Below are 19,417 nucleotides of genomic sequence, written 5' to 3' on the forward strand. Positions count from 1 at the left end.
CAGCATTTATTAGGGAGAAGAGGAAGTACTGAAGCACTTTATAAAGGTATCTTGCAAATCTGTAAATATAGATGTGCTAATTAAGACAAAATCTGTATTTTTACATGCCAACCAGCAAGCCTCTGACAGTCATGTGTTTTAAAAGGATGATAAGTCAAAGGGTTTTCTCTCAATATCCAGTAATCCAGGAAACTAACATTTTGATGCAATAAATGATCAGTATCTGCTTTAATACAGGCCATGATGTTTTCTTAACCCTTCCCATGTAGTTTTTAATGCCTAACAAGCTGCGATGGACTGGAGACTTGTCCAGGGTGTGCCCTATCTCGCCTGCTAATTGCTGGGATAGGCTTCAGCTTTCCCCGATACCCTTGAATTTGACTACGCAGTACAGAAAATGAATTAACTTTAACTAAGTAGTCTGTTTTTATAAACTGTGATGAAACAAAAATAAACTACAGCTAAACTTAAAATGGCTTCAGAAGTTTGTTAAATAGACATAAAATATAAATATTTTTTATTGTTATTTTTACTTATTTATATGTGCCAGTTATATTTCTATTTTCTTATTTATGTGTGCTTAAGCCAAAAGACTGTTGTGTTTGCATTATGACAATAAAGATCTTAAATGAAAAGCACTGTTACACCACATGTCACATTCACAGCACTTGTATTGTTACACACTAGGTGCATTTTTTTCCTGTCACGCACATTCATACCACGATAAGACACATACACCTTGGGGTTCAGTGTCTTACCCAAGGACACTTCGAGATGTAGTCAAGAGAAGCATGGAATCAAGTCACCGGCTCTCCGGTTGACAGACAACTGCTCTTCCTCCTGAGCCACAGCCAACCAGTAGGAGCTGTTCTAACCCCCAAATGTGGACTTTGAAATATCTTTAAGATGATGCAGCAGTTGTCTCAGACTACTAAAAATTGTGTCTGTAAGAAAAGTGAAAGTACCTAGTTTTATGTCTATTAGATATTTTGCTGTGATGTTTAGAAGGATATAGTCAATACATGTTTTGGAGCAAACATGTACCTGTGGTGGGGTTTTTGTTTGGTTGTTTTTGATTTGTTTTGTTTCCAGAAAGGTCTATTCATCAAGAAAAACTGCATGACTCTGTAGTAAAAGAATCCAGATATTAAATTATCCTCCAGACTCCTGAGCGCAATATGAAGTTTAGTCCGCAGCTTTGAGGGTCACTCATGTGGCTAGGTCTATGTGCTGGAAAGGTCTGAAAGGCCATGACATATTTAGACACTTAAAACACTTTAAATACACACCAACACACCAGCTGCTTTCTGAGACTCCTGAAAATTCCTCTCATGTGGATTTATTTGTTTGCAGCAAGAATGACAGTAAATATAAAAAATACTAACCTCTTAGAATGTCCAGACAGTACCATCATCATCATTTGGATGCTTTTTTTAACAGATTTTGCATAAACCTTCTTGTGACGCTGATGTTCTTAGTTAAAAAAATAAATAAATATATATTTCCCTTTTATTATATTCTATGTTGTGCTTTAATGTGTGGGCAAAGATTGCAGTTCCAGTAAGATTTGTTTTGCTTTGAAGGTTTCTCTCCTATCAGGCTGGCAGTATTTATTTCACTATTATCTGTAAATAATTCACACTATATTCAATAGCTTCCTCTTTAGTCTTTACTTGGATGAAGCGGTCACCTTCTAAAAAAAAATGTTCTCCACAAGTTTCTTAAAGTTCAGGGCCAACCATCATTTTCAGTGTGTGTTTTAGAAAGCCTTAACGCTCCCTGGTCACCATTCCATGGACTTTGTCTCCACCTAGTGGCCAACCTGTGTTAATACTTCTATACGATCGGATGTGTGTGTACTTCAACTCATTATTCATGAAAGTGTTACTACAGAAATACTACAGAACGTGATACTAATGTGAAAAAACTATGGGTGCCAAATTTAATGCAGAAGAGATTATTTGTTAAATTTACTAAACAACAAAGTTATTTATATACTGATATATTATTCATTTTAAAAGTCCACATTTGGAATTATTTCGTTAAGATAAGCTGATTTGGGGCATATAGGCGAACCGAATCCACCAATAATAACTTTATCTTCCTTATTTATTAAGACTGTGATATTTTTATGATCAGTACTCAGAACAAAAATGTGAGTACTTGTGTTTGTACTCAGTTTGAAAATGTGGTATGGGTGCATCCGTTCCTATTTCATACTAAAAATATCAGCGTGCGTTCATGGGAGGCAGGTGAGGTATGTCTCACCTGTCTTACGCAAATAAATAAATAAATGTTACATAATATAATAATATTTGTCCACTTACCTGTGTTATAATTGTAAAATTGCTGAATACCTGAGATGGAGAGACGTCGATATTCGTATTGCAAGAGGCTTATTTTCTTTAGTGAATTGGTTTCAGTTTCATCATTAGAGAAAAAAATAGGAAAACAATATTTGCAAGATCAGCATCTCCTCTGCTCATGAACATAAATACCTTTTTTTGTGATACTTTGTCCAAAGCACACGTGTCCACACTGATTTAGGTTAACGTGTGTAGATGACTTAAATATAAATAGGCCTATCTATATATATTTCCTTTTGTCTGAGCCACATATTTTTCATAGTTTCACTTTCCTATTTCCGTATCACACTTTTCCCTGTGTGTCAGTGTGCGTCTGTCCAATCCGGAGTAAGTTTTGTTTTTCGGCTAAGTTTCGTTTCTGTCTTACCGCAGAGCCGCACAACAAAGATCAGCTGTTTGCCTTCAGGAGGCTCAGAGACAGCATGTTTTCGTGGGGAGAGGACTGTTTGCGGGGGTTTTGGTTGAAAGGCGACGGTAACCGTTCAGCAACCAAAAACACTTCGTCGGATGCAGGAGTTCATCATGTAAACATTAGTTACCGCATCATAGATCTGTCAGCAAGTCACAATGTGCTGGCTTTCCTCAAGAGTAATGGAAATGCCTTCATCGTTCCCACAAACGAGGGCAAGGATGGAGTAAGAGTGAGAGGAAAACAAAGTGAGTATCAGTTGTTTTCAGCGTAACCCACAGTTCCTGCAGTGTTAACACCTGCTGTCATGTTGTCATGATGTGGTTTTGTATCCTAGTGAGGGTGCTTAATTACAACAAACATTGTATGCTGCTGGACACATGAATTTCCCCAGTTGGGGATGAATAAAGTATGTCTTGTCTTATATTTTCTTACCTGTGCAACTGGCTGTGTGTGTATGATTTGTGTCTTTGCAGAGTTTGTGAAATATAAGGAGAAGATTGCAGCTGTGAATTGTGGTGATGATGTGGTAACACTTCTGTCAGAGAGAGGCTCTGTCCTCTGTGTGGACATAACTCACAGTCCTTACATACCCAGGTAAGCTGTTTAAATTAATTAGAGACTATATGTTACAACATGTTATTTAGTCTCTGGTTATATTTCATTTGTCCTGCAGTCAGTATAATCTAGTCTTTCTCCCTTTTCACTGTTCTCTCAGGTTGGTGGAGACTCTTTCTAACATACCAGTCTCTCAGGTTGCATGCGGGAGCCAGCATTCAGTTGCCCTCACCAAAGGTACAGTTAAATAATTTGTAAACCCCAAACAAGCTGTATAAGACTGTTACGTCCTCATTTGTCTAGGGGTACCGGGACGGAACACAGAGCGAGTCAGACAGAGGATTAAAGGAAATAATACACTTTATTTGTTCTATAGAAAACACAAAGGCTTGCAAAACAAATAAATTAATCTGATACTATAACCTGTTCTATTGAGCAAAACAATAAAATTAAACCAAACTGAAAATGTCCCACAAGGGGCTTAGCAAATACAATAATGACTATTAATCAAAATAAACTAAACAAAGGTGTCCCGTAATGGGTTAACAATTACAAACAAACTGAAAATGTCCCAAAAACGGGCTTCATGCTCACAGGCAGCATACAAAACAAAACCAGAACTGTTACTCTTAACTAAAAATGTCACCTCAACTCAAACAGGGACAGTAATTCAAACTCAAAACTCAAAAACTCTCACTCTTAAATCTGAATTTACTGAAATGCCCACACAGGGAAAGCCTTAAACCACCATACAAGACTGAAATCACCCCCAGGCTGGCAAACTGTGTCCCTCTGTCCACAGTCGCCATGATTGTGGTTGCAGGTGCAGGTTTGTAGGGACTCTTCCCCTGGGATTGGTCAGCCATTCCAGAACTGGAGCACAAGTAAACCAATCCTGGCACATGGAGGGTGGATCCTCGTTGGAACTGCTGCCAATCACCATCAGGTCCAGCTGTAGAAGATCAGTCAATCAGTTTCCCAGGCTGGGAATCTGACGGCCGTAACAAAGACCAGTTAATTAGTTAGTGCATCATGTTACAATAGTAGAAAGCATTTTAGTCTGTCCCACTAAAGAAGCATCACCGTCTTATCCTTTGAATATTCAGCCCAGATTAATGGGATCTGAAACATGCAAGCTTCAATATGCAACACATTGCTTTGATTATGTTGATCATTTTAACTTATAGGAAACTGAAATTTGCAACCATTTATGATCACAAGCGACCAAGGAACATTTTATTTTCTTCAATTTTATAAGAGTTTGTAAAAATGGAAATTTTCCAGCAGTACTTGCATGGTAAAGCTTTACTACTGAACTTTGGTAGATTTTATCACTGAGGCACCCCTAACGATGGATAATTCAGCATCCGTCTTGCATCCTGTCTCTTCTCTGAGTTTCTTGAGCGAGTAAAAGTCAGTCTGATGTGTCACGTTTTTTTCTTTCTTTTCCGCGCTTCCTCTTATTGCCCTACCCTGAATCAGCCATGGTCTGCGTTCAGAATGGCCAGTGTGTTGCATCCAGTTGCTAGTGTGCGATGTAAAGTGAAATGTTGTTGTAAAATGATGTGGCAGAACAGGGAAAAAAGTTCAGGTTTCTCAGTCTCAGGATGCTGCAGGGCAACAACAGCTCCAGGAATGTACATAGTAAATGTCAATTTGCCATCAAAATGAGTCAGCATGAATTATTTTTAAGGTCATAAAGTTATGTAGTGCTGCATTGAAGCGCTGTAGAGAATAGAACCTTTGATTAATATTTTAGCAATTAAAACCTGAAGGACCTACACTGATGTTTGTAAAAATAAACCAGAATCATAATCTATTGATTTTTATCTTGGTACATGATTTTTTTTCTCTCTTTTTTGCACAGGAAAAAAGTGCATTAAGTAGTTATCAGTTGTGTGTGTTCCTTGTGAACTTAGAAGTTAAAATTATGTCTTTTCAGTGGGAAAAATAAATGATAAATAGCTGCAGTAATAAATAGTTTAAGATAACTGGGTGTTTGTTGTTAAATCAGTCACATCCATGCTAATGTTCAAAATCTATCTAGAACACATTGTTATGGAATTTTATGTGCAAAATACACTGTAATGATGTGTTATCTGCTTGTATTACTAATAATAAAGTGAGCAATGAATAAATCATGCTCATTTTCCAACTTTCAACTGGAACACAGCCAACATCAATCCCAGCTTGGAGTTTTGATTTCCAAAACACATTAAATGCAGGGCTTTCCTCTGGCTAAACAACCTTGTCTGTTAACTTGATCTGGCCTCCTGTGGAAAGAATTGTTCTATTCCAATTAGTCAGCATGTAAAGAAAGAGGTATAGTTAGGAAACAAACAAGTCTGCACAGTTACAACTAAATGTGGTCTTCTCAGAGATCCTTACACACACTCAACAAGAACAAGTAAAGGCACTTTGTTGTCCGTGTGACCGAGTGTAATTAGGCCTTTGGTAGCCTTGAATTAATTCATCACAGTGCATCTACAGCATTTTACAAATGACATTTTTTTGGTTTCAGTCAGTCAGTCCCCATCTGCAGAATGCATGCATGCACCCAGGAAATAAATCACCTCCTATAATGCATTACTTTTCCAGCCATGCTGGTTGTCATGAACTGAATGTGTCAGTCAAACACATTCATTTTTCTCTTCTTTTTATTTTATTTTATTTTTTTTACCTGTTTTATGTGGTACTGTGAGACCAAGTTCCAAGTGAGACTTGCAGTGAAACTCAGTTGTGATTTCCTTGCAGATGGTCAGGTCTACACATGGGGTCAGAACTGTAGAGGCCAGCTGGGTCTGGGGACGACAAATTCTGGATCCAGTTCACCCCAGCCGATCCAGTCCCTGTCAGCCATCCCTCTGGTTCGGATTGCTGCAGGAGGAGAGCAGAGCTTTGCCTTGTCTGTGTCTGGAGGAGTGTTTGGATGGGGCAGAAATGACTGTGGACAGCTCGGACTGGGAGACACTGAAGGTAATGATGCTCTGTTTTTCATTTCTTAGTGTTTTACTGTAGCATTCATGTAAGTGTTGTGTTTTATATGTACAGTATGTACAGAGTTATGCTATCTTAAGCATTTTCAGAATGTGATAATTAACTAATATGGTTTTATTAAAATAGTCTTATTGTTTTTCTATAGACAGACATACACCGGTTTCCGTTCATAGCTTGAACCTGAAGCAAACTTGTGACATTTCCTGTGGAAAAGACCACACTGCCATTTTGACAAAGGTTAGTCAATGAAAAATTTATCCATAACCTTCGCATTGCAATAAAAGAACTTCCTCCACAAATCACATCATTGCACATTTAATTATCGTTTCTGAAGAATTATAATCTAAAGATTGCTTCTTCTGTTACTGTATCAGTATAGTATTTAATATTGTTGTTAGTCTAGCGATTATTTTTCTGTAGATGTAGATGACAGAGAGATCTAATAGATGCTGACTTAAATTTTTTTTTAGTATTTTGTATATTTAGATGTTAATTAAAAAAGTGAGAATAAAAGCAAAGACAACATCTGACACAAGAAAATTATGCTGTTCAAAAAATATTTTTAGGAATCTAATCATTGTAGGAGCAGTAGTGAATTTTATTCATTCCTAATGTCCCTCTGTGTTTACCAAACAGTCCCAAACTATAAGCAAACAACAAAGTTCATTCTAGTTCTCTGAGGGAACATTAAAATCGAGTGGTGTCTGATTAAAATGAGATATTTGTTCATGTCATTTAACAGATAAGATGTACTGTGTGACCTTTAACTGGTTTTTTTGGTTGTTTTTTTCAGCATGGTGCCGTGTTTACTTTTGGCTCTGGTCAGTATGGACAGCTTGGACACAACTCGTTGCAAAATGAACTCCGTCCTCGGCTCGTTGCCGAGCTTGGAGCAAAAGTTACCAAGATTGCATGTGGAAGGTACATCACATTAGTATCTATGATGTAGTGATTCTGAGCATGTTCAGATCTTTAATTATTCAGGCTTTTATATTTATTAATATTTTTGTTTATACATGAACAGTTCAGTGGTTTACCAATTTGCTGAGTCTTTTAGAATTACTCACTTTTGGTGTCAAATGCCAAAATAAAACTATATAAACATAATTAATTTGAACTGTAAAGATCAGAGTTTACACTCACCAGCCGTAGATGATTTGATAGATGAGATGATCTGAGCTTTGTGACATGGTGCATTATCCTGCTGGAAGTAGCATCAGAAGATGCTACACTGTGGTCATAAAGGGATGGACATGGTCAGCAACAATACTCAGGTAGGCTGTGGTGGTTAAACGTGCCGTGTTGGTGCTAGGGGGCCCAAAGTGGGTCAAGAAAATATCCCCCACACTGTTACACCACCTGACTCTATCGTTTGATCCTAACATCCGAATGTTGCAGCTTAAGGGGAAGTGGTGGCCCAGTGGTTAGAGAGGTGGGCTTGGGTTTGGAGAACCTAGGACTGAGTCCTGCTGTGCTAACAGGTGAACCACTGTGAGCCCTTGAGCAAGGCCCTTAACCCCCCCAACTGCTCCCCATCCACTAAAATATGGCAACCCACTGCTCTCTAGTACATCTAGAAATGGGTTAAATGCAAATTTCCCAGTTGGGATTAATAAAGTGTACCTTTTTTAAATTAATTTATTATGTTTTATTATTTTTATTTCTAAATGGAAATCCATCAGACCAACTTTTCCTATTCTTATTGCAGTGGTTCCCAACCTGGGATTAAATAGCACAGAAGGTCCCTGAGCCAGTGTGATTTAAATCAAGGCCATGTCCACATAGATGAGTTGAGGTGTATCCGCTGAAGTTTTTTAGCATTTGGGTCTTTTGTTTACATAGAACATTAATTACACAACAGGATTTTTAAACATATATATGTAGGCAAAAGCTAAAAAAAAAGCTTCTTAGAAGGCCACCCTTTGTACATCCAGTTCATTTTAGTCCGTTCTGTGGTTTAGTGGTCAGTTAGCTGGTGGAGCTACAGTAGTGGAGTAGTTCATGTCTATTCTAGTAACCAGGATTTTTCCTGCATCATTTCATTATGAAAAATATTAAATGCAAAGTTGTCTCTCATTGTTTTTTTATAGCTTTGATTAAATAATGTTTGTTATTTATTTCCTACTCAGACATCACACATTAGTGTTGACAGACTTCAACAAGATCTACTCCTTCGGTTGTCAAGAGCAAGGGCAGCTGGGTCGGAAGGAGGAGAATCACCCGTCAGTGCCGCTGCCTGTTGAGCTGCCTCAGGGTAACTACATCTCTGGTATCAATGGCTTTACCAACAAAGATGGAAAATGGAAGATAAATGGAAAATATTTAATTATTTAATTTGAATTTCAGACACCAGTGATCCCAAAATTAAAAGCATCTTCGCTGGGGAAAATTGCTCATTTGCGACATGCTCTTCTGATGAGGTAACATCTCTCATACATCAGATCCAGATCGTTTATTGGTGTGAAAAGAAACTCAGCTTCTTTAATTTGCAGGAGGTTCAGAGAGATTCAAACACTGACAGTGTCAACGACATAGTGCAGCACTGTCTTGAAGGCGTGATTGATAGATGGATTTCTGAATGCGATTCAAAATCATGGAAAAAGATCAAGCAGTAAGTGTTATGAAGCATGAATATCAAATAGTCAGGGGTTTTATGGATGTGATTTCCTAAACTGTTCATTTGGATCTCATCTCTTTACTCTCAGTTAAATAGAATAAAATGTTTTCTCTGTTCAGGGAAATCCACAGAATGTTTTCATCTGCATCCTGTTTAAATAAAAGCTTCCTCGAACAAAGGTAAACTCAGAATTTCTATTAATTACTACGTTATTATTATTATTATTATTTTATGTAATGCATGTTAACTTTGCAATAGTAGAAGTAGCCTACAATTCAGGTACAAAATCATTCTGGAAGATTTAGCTAATTAGATCAAATTAGCTCATAAATGAGCTCAAATGAGCTCTATAAACATATTTCAGTAAAAACAGGTATCAGCGTGTCTTTGTAGACAGCAAACATAAACTGATGGCTAGTCCACCACTTTGGTGAAATATATTTGAATAGAAAAAAATTAATGAAACTGGTGTTTCCCTGATTTTGCCAGCACATACACTAATGTTAAGTAGCCTCTATTGTAGCTTTGTCACACACTGACCTGCACTAATCTGACTGGTATTATTTGTTTGGCTTGGCTCAGTTACTAAAAATGTTGGTCACACACAAATGACAGCTAGCTTAGTCTAGAGGCAGCCTCTGGAGCTAATTATATTGTTAGCTTTGTTGAAGCACTTTGTGTGCCTTGAGGAGCAATATTTAAATATAATCTATTATTTATCATTATTATTATTAGCTTGGGTCATGGCAATTGAATCAATGCATTTGATCTTAAAAATGACTAAAAATGACCAGATCCAGACCCAGTTGTTAAATAGTTGGATATCCCCAAGTGAGTAATTAAGGTCTGATATACATATGTCATTGAGAATCCAGTTTAGGAAGCCTCATGAATTCTTAGATGCTAATAATTCTGTTTTCTATGTAGACAAGAAGGATCAAAAGTTTGCTTTTTGAGAAAAAGTTTGTTCTGAAGATGTTTTGCTGCCTCCGGGACTTACGGTATCCCTTGGTGCCCGTTACTGATCTGGATCAAAATATTTTCTGTATTTCACAGTAGGCTAAAATTCAGCAGTTTATTCAAGAGTTTCAAGCCTTTGGTTTTGTTAGCTGATGAAGTTAACAGCCTTATCATCTCTACTCAGGAGCTGGGCTCTGCCAAGCAAACTGGGATGAGCACTGCTTTCTGCCCCTGGTGGAGCCCGCACTTTTGTAATGATGTACAGAAACCTGTCTACAGACCCAAATAACTCAGAGATTTAACAAACCTGCATTTAGAACTGGAACAAGTAAAAGAGACGCCATGACCCCTGTCCTAATGTCACTGCTCTGGCTTCCAGTTAATAATCATATTGAGTTTAAGATTCTTTTATATCTTTTTAAAAACTCTAAAAGATGCAGCTCATCAATACACTGTAAAATTCCTCTGCCCTTATAACACCACTAATGCCTTAGATCTGCGTATCAATTGGGCTTAACTGTCCCCTCATCTAGAAGAGTAAGAAAGTGGATTTCTGCTTTTTTACAAGTGTTCTATTGTTGTTTATCCTTTTCATCACACTGGACAGATTCAGTTGTTTGCTAAACAAATGATTGATTCGATGGGCATAAACGCTCACAATAAGACACTTCTGTAAATTTTGCCATAGGCTCAGTATGAGTGTAACAAAGAACAATAAACCAAGAATTATGCTAGCTTGATCTGTTTGTCTTCTTAGCGGAGATAAACATTTCCAGACTTCACCCAAGTACCATGGCCTGAACTTGAAACTGGCACGACTCACCTTCAAGAAAATGGTGAAAAAGGACAAAGTTTGGGAAGAGGTGTGTAACTACATGAAACATGCCTTAAAATAGAATATCAACTTGAAAGTGAAGTTGTGATAATTACTCCAGAACATGCTTGCAGTCTGAAACCAGCAGTTTTATGATCCTCTACAAATCCTCTACAAACTAACAGGTTGAGGCTGCGCTTCTTCACCTGCTGCCTCGTCTTCATAAGAATCCCGTGGGAGTGGAGGGTCTGAGGATCTACCTGCTTCTCAATGAACTTCTGCATGTGATCCAGAAACACACACGACAACAGAACACTGAACTTGCTGAGGCGGTGGCAGCAGCAGTGACAGACTTATCAGCTAATAACCTCCAGCTCATAGGTAGGTCACAGCGATTCTAGAAGCATCTTTGGTTTAATGATCATATCTTTTATGTTGTTAAACTACTGTTGTCCTTTGCAGGGGACTGGTGGTCCTCGCTGTCACTCTCCACCATGGGAAGATATGTGAAGGTGTGGAAACAAGCCATCTCTGTGATCTTGTCTGAGCCTTTTCCTCATTACTCTGGAGTCAGGAATCTGCTTCAAGTCCTTCAATATATGTACAATGTAAGTGTCACAATCCAAAACTAGTATCTTGAGTCACTATTACCGCATACTTATTGTTTTATTCAGTTTTTACCTCATAAATGCTAATGAGAGGCTAATACCTATTTTTCTTTGCAGGTCAACAGCAGGGCTGCAGAGAGTCAGAGGATGCCGGAGAGCAATTTTTATTTGTTGCTTGATCAAATGTTTCTTATGAGTGACCTGGAACTATGGCGATTTCAATCACAACACAGGGTAAAAAATCAAATAAAAATAAAAAATAAAAGCTGATAAATTGTTGTTTGAAACCAGACTTTATTTCTTCAACTTCTCATTTGGCATCAAATCTTTTAAAAATTGCACATAAAATAAAAAAGGTGAATTACTTTTTCCTGTTTAACCCAAAGAACTTTATGCTTTTTCATCTTTTTAGTTTGGACCTCCTAAGCCACTTGTCCTTTGCGACTTTCCAGTTGTGATGGATCTGCAAGCAAAAATACAAGTTTTTAATATGAATGCCGAATTGTCCAAGGTACCCGTTAGCTAATAGTTCCGTTTTTGGTGTTGTATCATTGTATTATGATAAAATACACATGAGAGAAACAATGACCTAAAATGTCTGACAATAATGTGAAATATTCTTGAACAGCTCGAAGCGACTCTGGTTTTCTCCAACTTTTTTTTTTTACTTTTTGGATGCCCAATCCCTAGTCATGAAGAGCTTGTGCTGAATCTGAAGCATGCGTCAGTTTTGGAGGACACCTTTGACCAACTGGCTGCAGCACATCACAAAGACTACAAGAAGCCCCTGATGGTAAACAGAGCAGCACATGTTACAAATAAAATGCATGATTTAGTTATTCTAGTAGAAGAAAATTCGGTTTAGCAGAAAAACTAATGTGTGCTTTTATGTGCTGTAGATCTGTTTTGATGACTACTGGGAATCTGATAATCTGCCTGTCTACATGAAGGACTTCTTTTATGAAGTCTTTCACGAGATAATGTCTGCTGAATCTGGCCTGTTCATGTTCAATGAGACTGAAACATTGGCATGGTTCTCCTCCAAAGTATGACTTTATTTTCATTAGAAATTTCACTTTCAAATTCGCTTTCTCTGAGTTCCCTATAGAAAAAAAAACCTTTAAAGAAATTCTTTCAGATTTCAGTTGTCTCTGCAATTAACTTCAGGCACCAAAGGAGGACAGGCGATTCTACCTGTTTGGGGTTCTGTGTGGACTAGCGTTGTACAACAACGTCATCATTTACTTGCCTTTCCCACTGGTGCTGTTCAAGAAGCTGCTTGGAGTGAGGCCTTCACTGGAGGACATGATGGAATTTAGCCCAACGGATGGCAAGTAAGTGAACATTGATGTAGATCTGAATTACATAGATATTTAAAATACTTTGCAGAGGTCTTGATCCCACCAAACTTTGCTTCCAATGAGCCAGAGTTTCTTGTAATAGTTTAAAAGTTGTCTCCAGGCTTTCTAAAAATAGTTTTCTTTGAGATTCCCAAAGGACTATTTGATGAAAACTTGGTATATCTCAGCATGGTGTGCAGGGTGTTCTTTAAAAAATTTAAGGAAAAAAGAAGTTTCAACCCATCTACTGAAGGATGGTTGTCAAGAAGCCATTCCTAACTCTGTAATGGCATTTGTAATATATTTAATACATACAGTTTATGAAACTTTATGGTTAAAACTTTCTTCAAAACCCTGTTGTCCACAGTCTGGACAACAGGACAGGGTCTGTCTGGACAGTGAACGGAACAAAAAGGTAGCCAACATCCAAAGAAGAGCTTTGGAAAGTCCTTCAGCTTGTTAGAAACGGCACAAACTCTGTTACTACCTCATATTTTGTTTGACCACTGACATTTGCTAAAACATAGGTACAATGTCTTACTGAAATGTACAATGTACAAAGAAAAGAAGAGTGGCTTTTGCACAGTTCTAGATTTGTATTTCTGTAAATATTCTGGTCCTTGTCTTGTTTTCCTTAAGCCGTCTGACGTACATCCTTGATGACCACACAGATGATGACATAGAAGACCTGGAGATGGACTTTTTGGTTGGTGTTTTACAGTTTGCTGACAGCTCGTTAACATCATTTTAATAGAAGCTTTGTTTTATTTTCCAAAGCAGTGAAATGATTGCCTTCTTCTTTCTTTCAAGATCAACTGGAACAACTGTGAGGTTGATCTTGATCCTCAAAATCCTGAAAAGAGAGTAACAAACCACAACAAGTAAGGACCTGGAAAACATTTAGTATCTCAGTTTTGTGTTTTTTGACTATACAATATTTGAAAAATACAAAGTGAAATCAGTCAATCACCTCTCTTATTTTTCTAATCATTAACCAGATAAGCATTTGGCTTTAGCATGATAATTTATAATATAGACTTTTTACTAAAATAATTTCAAGTTTGTAATATTTTATTTATAATCAAACTAAACTTAACTTGTCTTATTGGCCACAATAAGCATTTAAATAAATCAAATCAAACTTATCATTACCTACATGCATTAATATAAAAGCTGCAACCTTTATAGAAACTCAAGTATCAAAACTTATTAACCCAAGTTTGAAGAACACAGCAGAAATTTTCTCATCATGAGGAAAGTACATTTCTTATCTTGTGCTATAGTTATTCATCTCATTCATAATTCGTCAGTCTATTTGGAATACAAGGAAAAATGGCCCTTTAGTATTTTTATAAACATACTGTACTAGTTATTTTAGACACAGAATAGGATCAATAAAATGTGATTTATTTACAGCAATTCTATCAACTCACTGCTATCAGTGTGTAGAATAGATCCATGCATTACACCATAAATGGGATTTGTAAACAAGTTTACAAATCTGTCCCAGAAAAAGTCAGATATGAATATTAAGCCACTCTTAAAAATAAGCTGGAACCTTTATGTTGGTTCACTAATTTTCTGATGAACAGGAAGGAGTTTGTGGATGCCTTCGTGAATCACGCCTTCAACACATCCGTGGAGACTGTGTTTCAGGAGTTCAAGCGAGGCTTCTTCCAGGTGTGTGACCGAGATTTGGTGAGGCTGTTCAGGCCAAAGGAGCTGCAGAAGGTTCTGGTGGGGGAAGACTTCCAGGACTGGGAAAGACTGAAACAGGTACTCATACATTTCTTCATGAGTTTGTTGTAACATAATAAAAACTAATTCTTTCTCTGGAAATAGAGCACGCAGTATAAGGGGACGTACCACGTCGGCCACCCCAACATACAGATGTTTTGGGAGATTTTTGATGAACTGACTGAGAACCAGAAGAAAGCTTTTCTCTGTGAGTATCCAAACATATCCTGATAAATTAAGTAATTACTACAAAACAATGCATTAAATAGATGTTGCAACCTGACAAGGCTTCCTTTTAATCGGCTGGAACACGGTACAGTGGTACAAAGCAAGAAGATTCCTGGTGTGAACCTCAACTTGGGCTTTTCTGTGGAGTTTGTATGTTTTCCACATGTGTGCAGAACATCTGAGAAAAGTTTTTGTGGGTATTTAACCAACTGTGTAATTTACGTCAAAACTGGCATCCCCTGACACCTTCTATTTTACAAGCAAGGCTCACACACCACACCTGTGCGAGTTTTAGTAATTATGTGAAGAGCTATGCGGTATGCGGTAGATGAGGTTGAGATGGGACATCTGAGGTGGTGTCGGGTGGAGGAGACTCAGGATGAGGATGTTGTATCTGTATCTGCAACCCTGGCTTTTATGGCCTCTTCCCCCCTTGATGGTACCTGAAATAAAAGGTACAGGTGCAGGAACAAATTGATTAAAAACAGAGAGGGATGGGGGCTGGGGCGTGTGAATGAAGGGATGAGGTGGATGATGCAAAAGGGAAGGCTGAATAGATGATGGATGAGAACAAGCCTGGGTAAGGAAGGGGTCCTCAGAACGAGACAAACGGAGTTAAGGATGTGAACGAGTATAAGAAGGTTCACCAAGCGATGGGTTGACCCCCCCCCCCGACTCTAAATTAACCCATTCACTTCATTGAAACACAAAAAACAGGTTTAAGACTTTCATTTGTATGTACATTATTGCACAATTATTTTTACACGCTCGATCTCACAAGCTTAATAATTACTCTTTTTTTCCTCTATCAGGGTTTGTGACAGGATTTGAACGGCTGCCTATTGTCAATATGGGCAAAATCAAGATGGAAATCCGAGATATATTTGTTGAGGATGTTTCCAACGACATCGTCTACCCTCAGACACATACGTGCTCCTCGCTCCTGGAGCTCCCCGTGTATTCATGCAAGGAGATCATGCAAGTCAAACTGGTGGAAGCCTTGAAAAGCAACAGAAGAATCAGTCAGTGATTCATACAGCACTTTTCACTGCATCTGCAAAGAGCAGATGATTTAGTTTGCAACAAAGCACTTTGTAAACAGCTGACCAAAACTCTGTGTGCCATGTTACAAACAATGTGTTTATCATAATGCGTAATATGAAACTTTGTTAATATAGATTTTACTTGATTCATTCCATTTTTGTGGTGTCAACATGCCTGTTCAATATAAGAGGACAGCATACGCAGTGAAACTTGCTTTATTATTATTATTATTATTGTTATTATTATTATTACCTCCACGGTTTAGGCAGCATACATCTGTCTGTCTGTCTGTCTGTCTGTTGGCATCATAACTCAAGAAGTAAAAAAGTTTAAAGTTTTCTTTACGGGCACAAACATCCAGGATCATCTGAGAACTTTGTCACATCTTTTGCCGGTAAACAACAAAAGCTTGTTAAATGTAACATAATTTTTTAGCATCGATCCTCATAGATTTTTCTTTGATTTTCATTGCATTACATTAAATATGCTGAAAGGATGTGTTGTGGTTGGTTGCAATAAACACAGTTATTCCAGACCACAAGAGACCATTCTTCCAACTACCAAAAAGACCCAAAGGCCCAGAAAGATGTGATAACAGGCTAGCTGCTATCAAGCATGTTAATGCTGGCAAGGTTGAAGTCCTTCAAAATATTCAACAATTTGTTCAGATAATTTTTTGACTGGTGAGGAAACCATTTATTAAGAAATTACTGTTTAAAACTTGTGGTTGTTTTTGTATAGATGCCAGAAATACTATAAAATGTCTGTTCACAGTAACAGTAACAAACATCTGATGTTCTCAGTGTTTCTTGTCAGCAGCTCCTTCACAATGTGATGGCATACAGACATAAGGACATTCATTCAGTCCTACTGCCACTAGTTTCACCTCAAATCTTTTTCTAGACTTAGGGTATCAATATAACTGTATGAAATTATGGATCATTTTCTTAAAAAACTGAGGGAGAAAAATTTAAACTATAAGAACAAGTTACAGACTTCAACGCGGATGCTGGTATGATTGTTTGGACATGGTCACATGACCAACCACTGGGTGTGACACAAGTTTACGCCTGCCCATGGGGAGATAGGGATAACTTTACTATTAGATTTTAACTCAAAATTAATGTCTACAATTATTGGCAAAAAATAAATAAAAATTAAAGATACAATGACTTGGCAGAGGTCTGTGCTCGAGTGCTTCTAGTTATTATTGTGGGTTTCACATTGTCAGCTGTGAGGGGAAACTAAAATGAATCTGTACAGTCTGCATTAATACAGCTAAACCAGATAAACATGCCAAATACTTTTCTTCAGTCAAGCAAAAATAAGGCAAATTTACACTGATGTGTTGGTGCAGTAATTTGTGCTAAACATATTGAAGTAACATACCTGTATTTGTTTAATGTAAAAATAATAACTGTAAATACAAAACCTTTTGCCTTATGTTGTTGATTAAATATTAAAACTTCTTACATATTTAATTTAAGATAAAAACCTAATGCTGTAATGTTTACATGGTAAATTGTTGAATTTAAATGCATCATATGCTGAACTCGTCTTTTAGCTCAAACATATATAGTTTTTTTTTTAAATATTAGATATATGGGGTGAGGGTTTTACAGTTTTATTTACTTATTCTCTACATTTAATCTGCATTTGCTAACTTACATAATGTCTTTTAAATAAAGCAACATTTTTGCTTTCATTGACTCATTTGTGTCCTTACTTTTTTTTTGTCTTTTTTCTCTGATTGATAATTGTCCTGGAATATTATCTCCAACAGGTACATACTAAATTGGATTTACTGATACACCCCAGTTGTGATTGAATAAAAAAAGAAGCTGAGTAAAGGAAACTGGTTAATCAGTGTCTGGAAAGGTGCCCTAATAATCATCTCAACTTGAACACAAACCAAACAAAAGAGATGATTGTGGATGTTGGGAGGAACAGGAGCAAACATCCTGGGAGATGAAGTGGAGTATTACATGAAAGTTCAGCTGGGCAGATTAGTCTGAAAATGCAACACAGAGGTTTATGTGAGGAAGCTGAGATCCTCTGCACCAACATGTTGTGTGAATCTAAGTTAAGTCAAAGTGCAGTCTTTAGTCAAGAAGAAAGGTACATGTGGTCATTCCTCCCAGCAGCCTTCACCTTCTGGAACAAGATCTGGGGTGTGAAGAAATTCTTTTTAAACACACACAAATACACACACACACACACAAGAGAACTTGTGGGGAAAATTAAGTATTTTTCTTTTAATTTTATTCAACTTTATTTAAGGGCTGATAATCCTCACCTAATCAATGATCTCATAAATTGGGAGTGTGAATACATTTTAATAGAATGTAATGCGTCTTGATTAACTTTTCTTTATTGGCTGTTCTCACCAAGGTACCAGGGGACCCTCTCGATAACTTCCTTTTAAATCTTGTGTGCACAAGTTATCATATTGCGCAAATTAAGTTGCTCCAAAAATGTTGTCATTATAAAGTTTTGTGTACACTTACTCCACTAATGTGACAAAAAAAGAAAAAAGAATTGCCAACTAGAAAAGTTACAAGAGAAATCTGAAAAATGAAAATATATATATATATCAACAACAGTGACGTGCGGTGAAGTTTATGGTTGGTGAGGCACTGATTTACAATTCTAAGAACTGAAAAGAGCATCTTATTATTTTTATATTCATTCAACAGCATGCAACTGGTAATGCTTCATATCCTATCAGCATTCCTCTTTCAATTACACTCACACACCCAGTGTTACTAACTCTTCAGTGAGAAAAGTAGCTACTGGCTGTCCTAGAAATCGCTAAATGACATCATCTAATGTGCATAATAGCCTGGTACATGGAGGCTGCTGTGGAGAGGAATGTAATGGGAAAGGCAAAAATGGACGAAAAGAAAAGCAAAAAAAAATTAAAAAGGCAAAACTAATAAAAATAAAACAAATTCTTTGGTTAATATTTTCTTTTATTCTAGTTTCATTTTATTAATTGTAGGTTGTTTTCTAATAAGGAGGCTGCAACATTTCACAACACTTGTTTTCCTCCACACTCTTCATTAATAGACATTAATATCTGACGGTAAGACAGCGCGAGATCATCCTGCACCAGCTTTGAACGTTTCATTTTCAGCCTGGTCATGAAACAGGTGATCATCTCCTGCTCTGAATGCAGCTGCTGCTGCTGCCAGAAGCCTCTTCTGGTTGCTTTTGGACAGGAGAACCTCATTGAGAAGAATAAACTACGTTCATATACGCTAGATTTGTTGCTAATCGCTTTAAAAAACAAACAAACAAACAAAAAATCGCACTAAGTTGGCAACACTCACACACCGTGTTGGTGTGTGAGTGCGCCCCCTTGAGGTGAGGCAGAGTACTGTTTGTCTCACCTGCTGACTTTTCTCTGCGCTTTATTGTACGATAAACGGGAATATTTCTCTCACAAATACATTAAATACATTACACAGACTGTAGAGAGTCATGGTGTATAACAAATATTTCTGTAAAGTTCATATTGGCAGTATGCTGAGGAACAGGCCTCACCTGCCTCCTCTGACCGCACGTCACTGTTAATTATAATAAATACAGTAAGAAACACTGCTCATATGTTCACACAGTTTCGTTTTCGTTTCCAAACTGTCTCTGACTCAGTGGGCGTGTCATTTTTCATTTCAGGGTGTTTCAAAGTTTTGTTTTCCTTTCCTCACAACACAGTCTGCATAACAAACCCATCAAG

The 19,417-nt window shown here is 37.3% G+C and overlaps 1 protein-coding gene across 1 annotated transcript; it reads left to right on the forward strand.

Moving 5' to 3' along the window:
* Positions 1 to 2,750: 2,750 nt before the first annotated feature.
* On the forward strand, positions 2,751 to 15,823 carry LOC121648036 (probable E3 ubiquitin-protein ligase HERC4). Its single transcript, XM_041997942.1, has 23 exons — positions 2,751 to 3,023; positions 3,252 to 3,372; positions 3,494 to 3,570; positions 6,088 to 6,309; positions 6,476 to 6,567; positions 7,124 to 7,251; positions 8,460 to 8,584; positions 8,677 to 8,750; positions 8,823 to 8,941; positions 9,067 to 9,126; positions 10,665 to 10,770; positions 10,907 to 11,102; positions 11,184 to 11,329; positions 11,447 to 11,563; positions 11,742 to 11,840; positions 11,958 to 12,122; positions 12,229 to 12,375; positions 12,497 to 12,663; positions 13,309 to 13,375; positions 13,480 to 13,550; positions 14,262 to 14,445; positions 14,512 to 14,614; positions 15,447 to 15,823. The coding sequence occupies exons 1-23, from the start codon at positions 2,789 to 2,791 to the stop codon at positions 15,662 to 15,664; spliced, it is 3,039 nt and encodes a 1,012-aa protein (XP_041853876.1). The 5' UTR covers positions 2,751 to 2,788; the 3' UTR covers positions 15,665 to 15,823.
* The last annotated feature ends 3,594 nt before the right edge of the window (positions 15,824 to 19,417 follow it).

The sequence above is a fragment of the Melanotaenia boesemani genome, chromosome 10, assembly GCF_017639745.1.
Source record: "Melanotaenia boesemani isolate fMelBoe1 chromosome 10, fMelBoe1.pri, whole genome shotgun sequence".
Lineage (NCBI taxonomy): Eukaryota > Metazoa > Chordata > Actinopteri > Atheriniformes > Melanotaeniidae > Melanotaenia > Melanotaenia boesemani.

Coding starts and splice junctions, on each gene's coding strand:
- LOC121648036 (XM_041997942.1), top strand. CDS start 2,789: ATGTTTTCGTGGGGAGAGGACTGTTTGCGGGGGTTTTGGTTGAAAGGC. Junction 3,024..3,251: donor AAGAGTGAGAGGAAAACAAA/GTGAGTATCAGT, acceptor GTGTCTTTGCAG/AGTTTGTGAAATATAAGGAG. Junction 9,127..10,664: donor AAAAGCTTCCTCGAACAAAG/GTAAACTCAGAA, acceptor TTGTCTTCTTAG/CGGAGATAAACATTTCCAGA.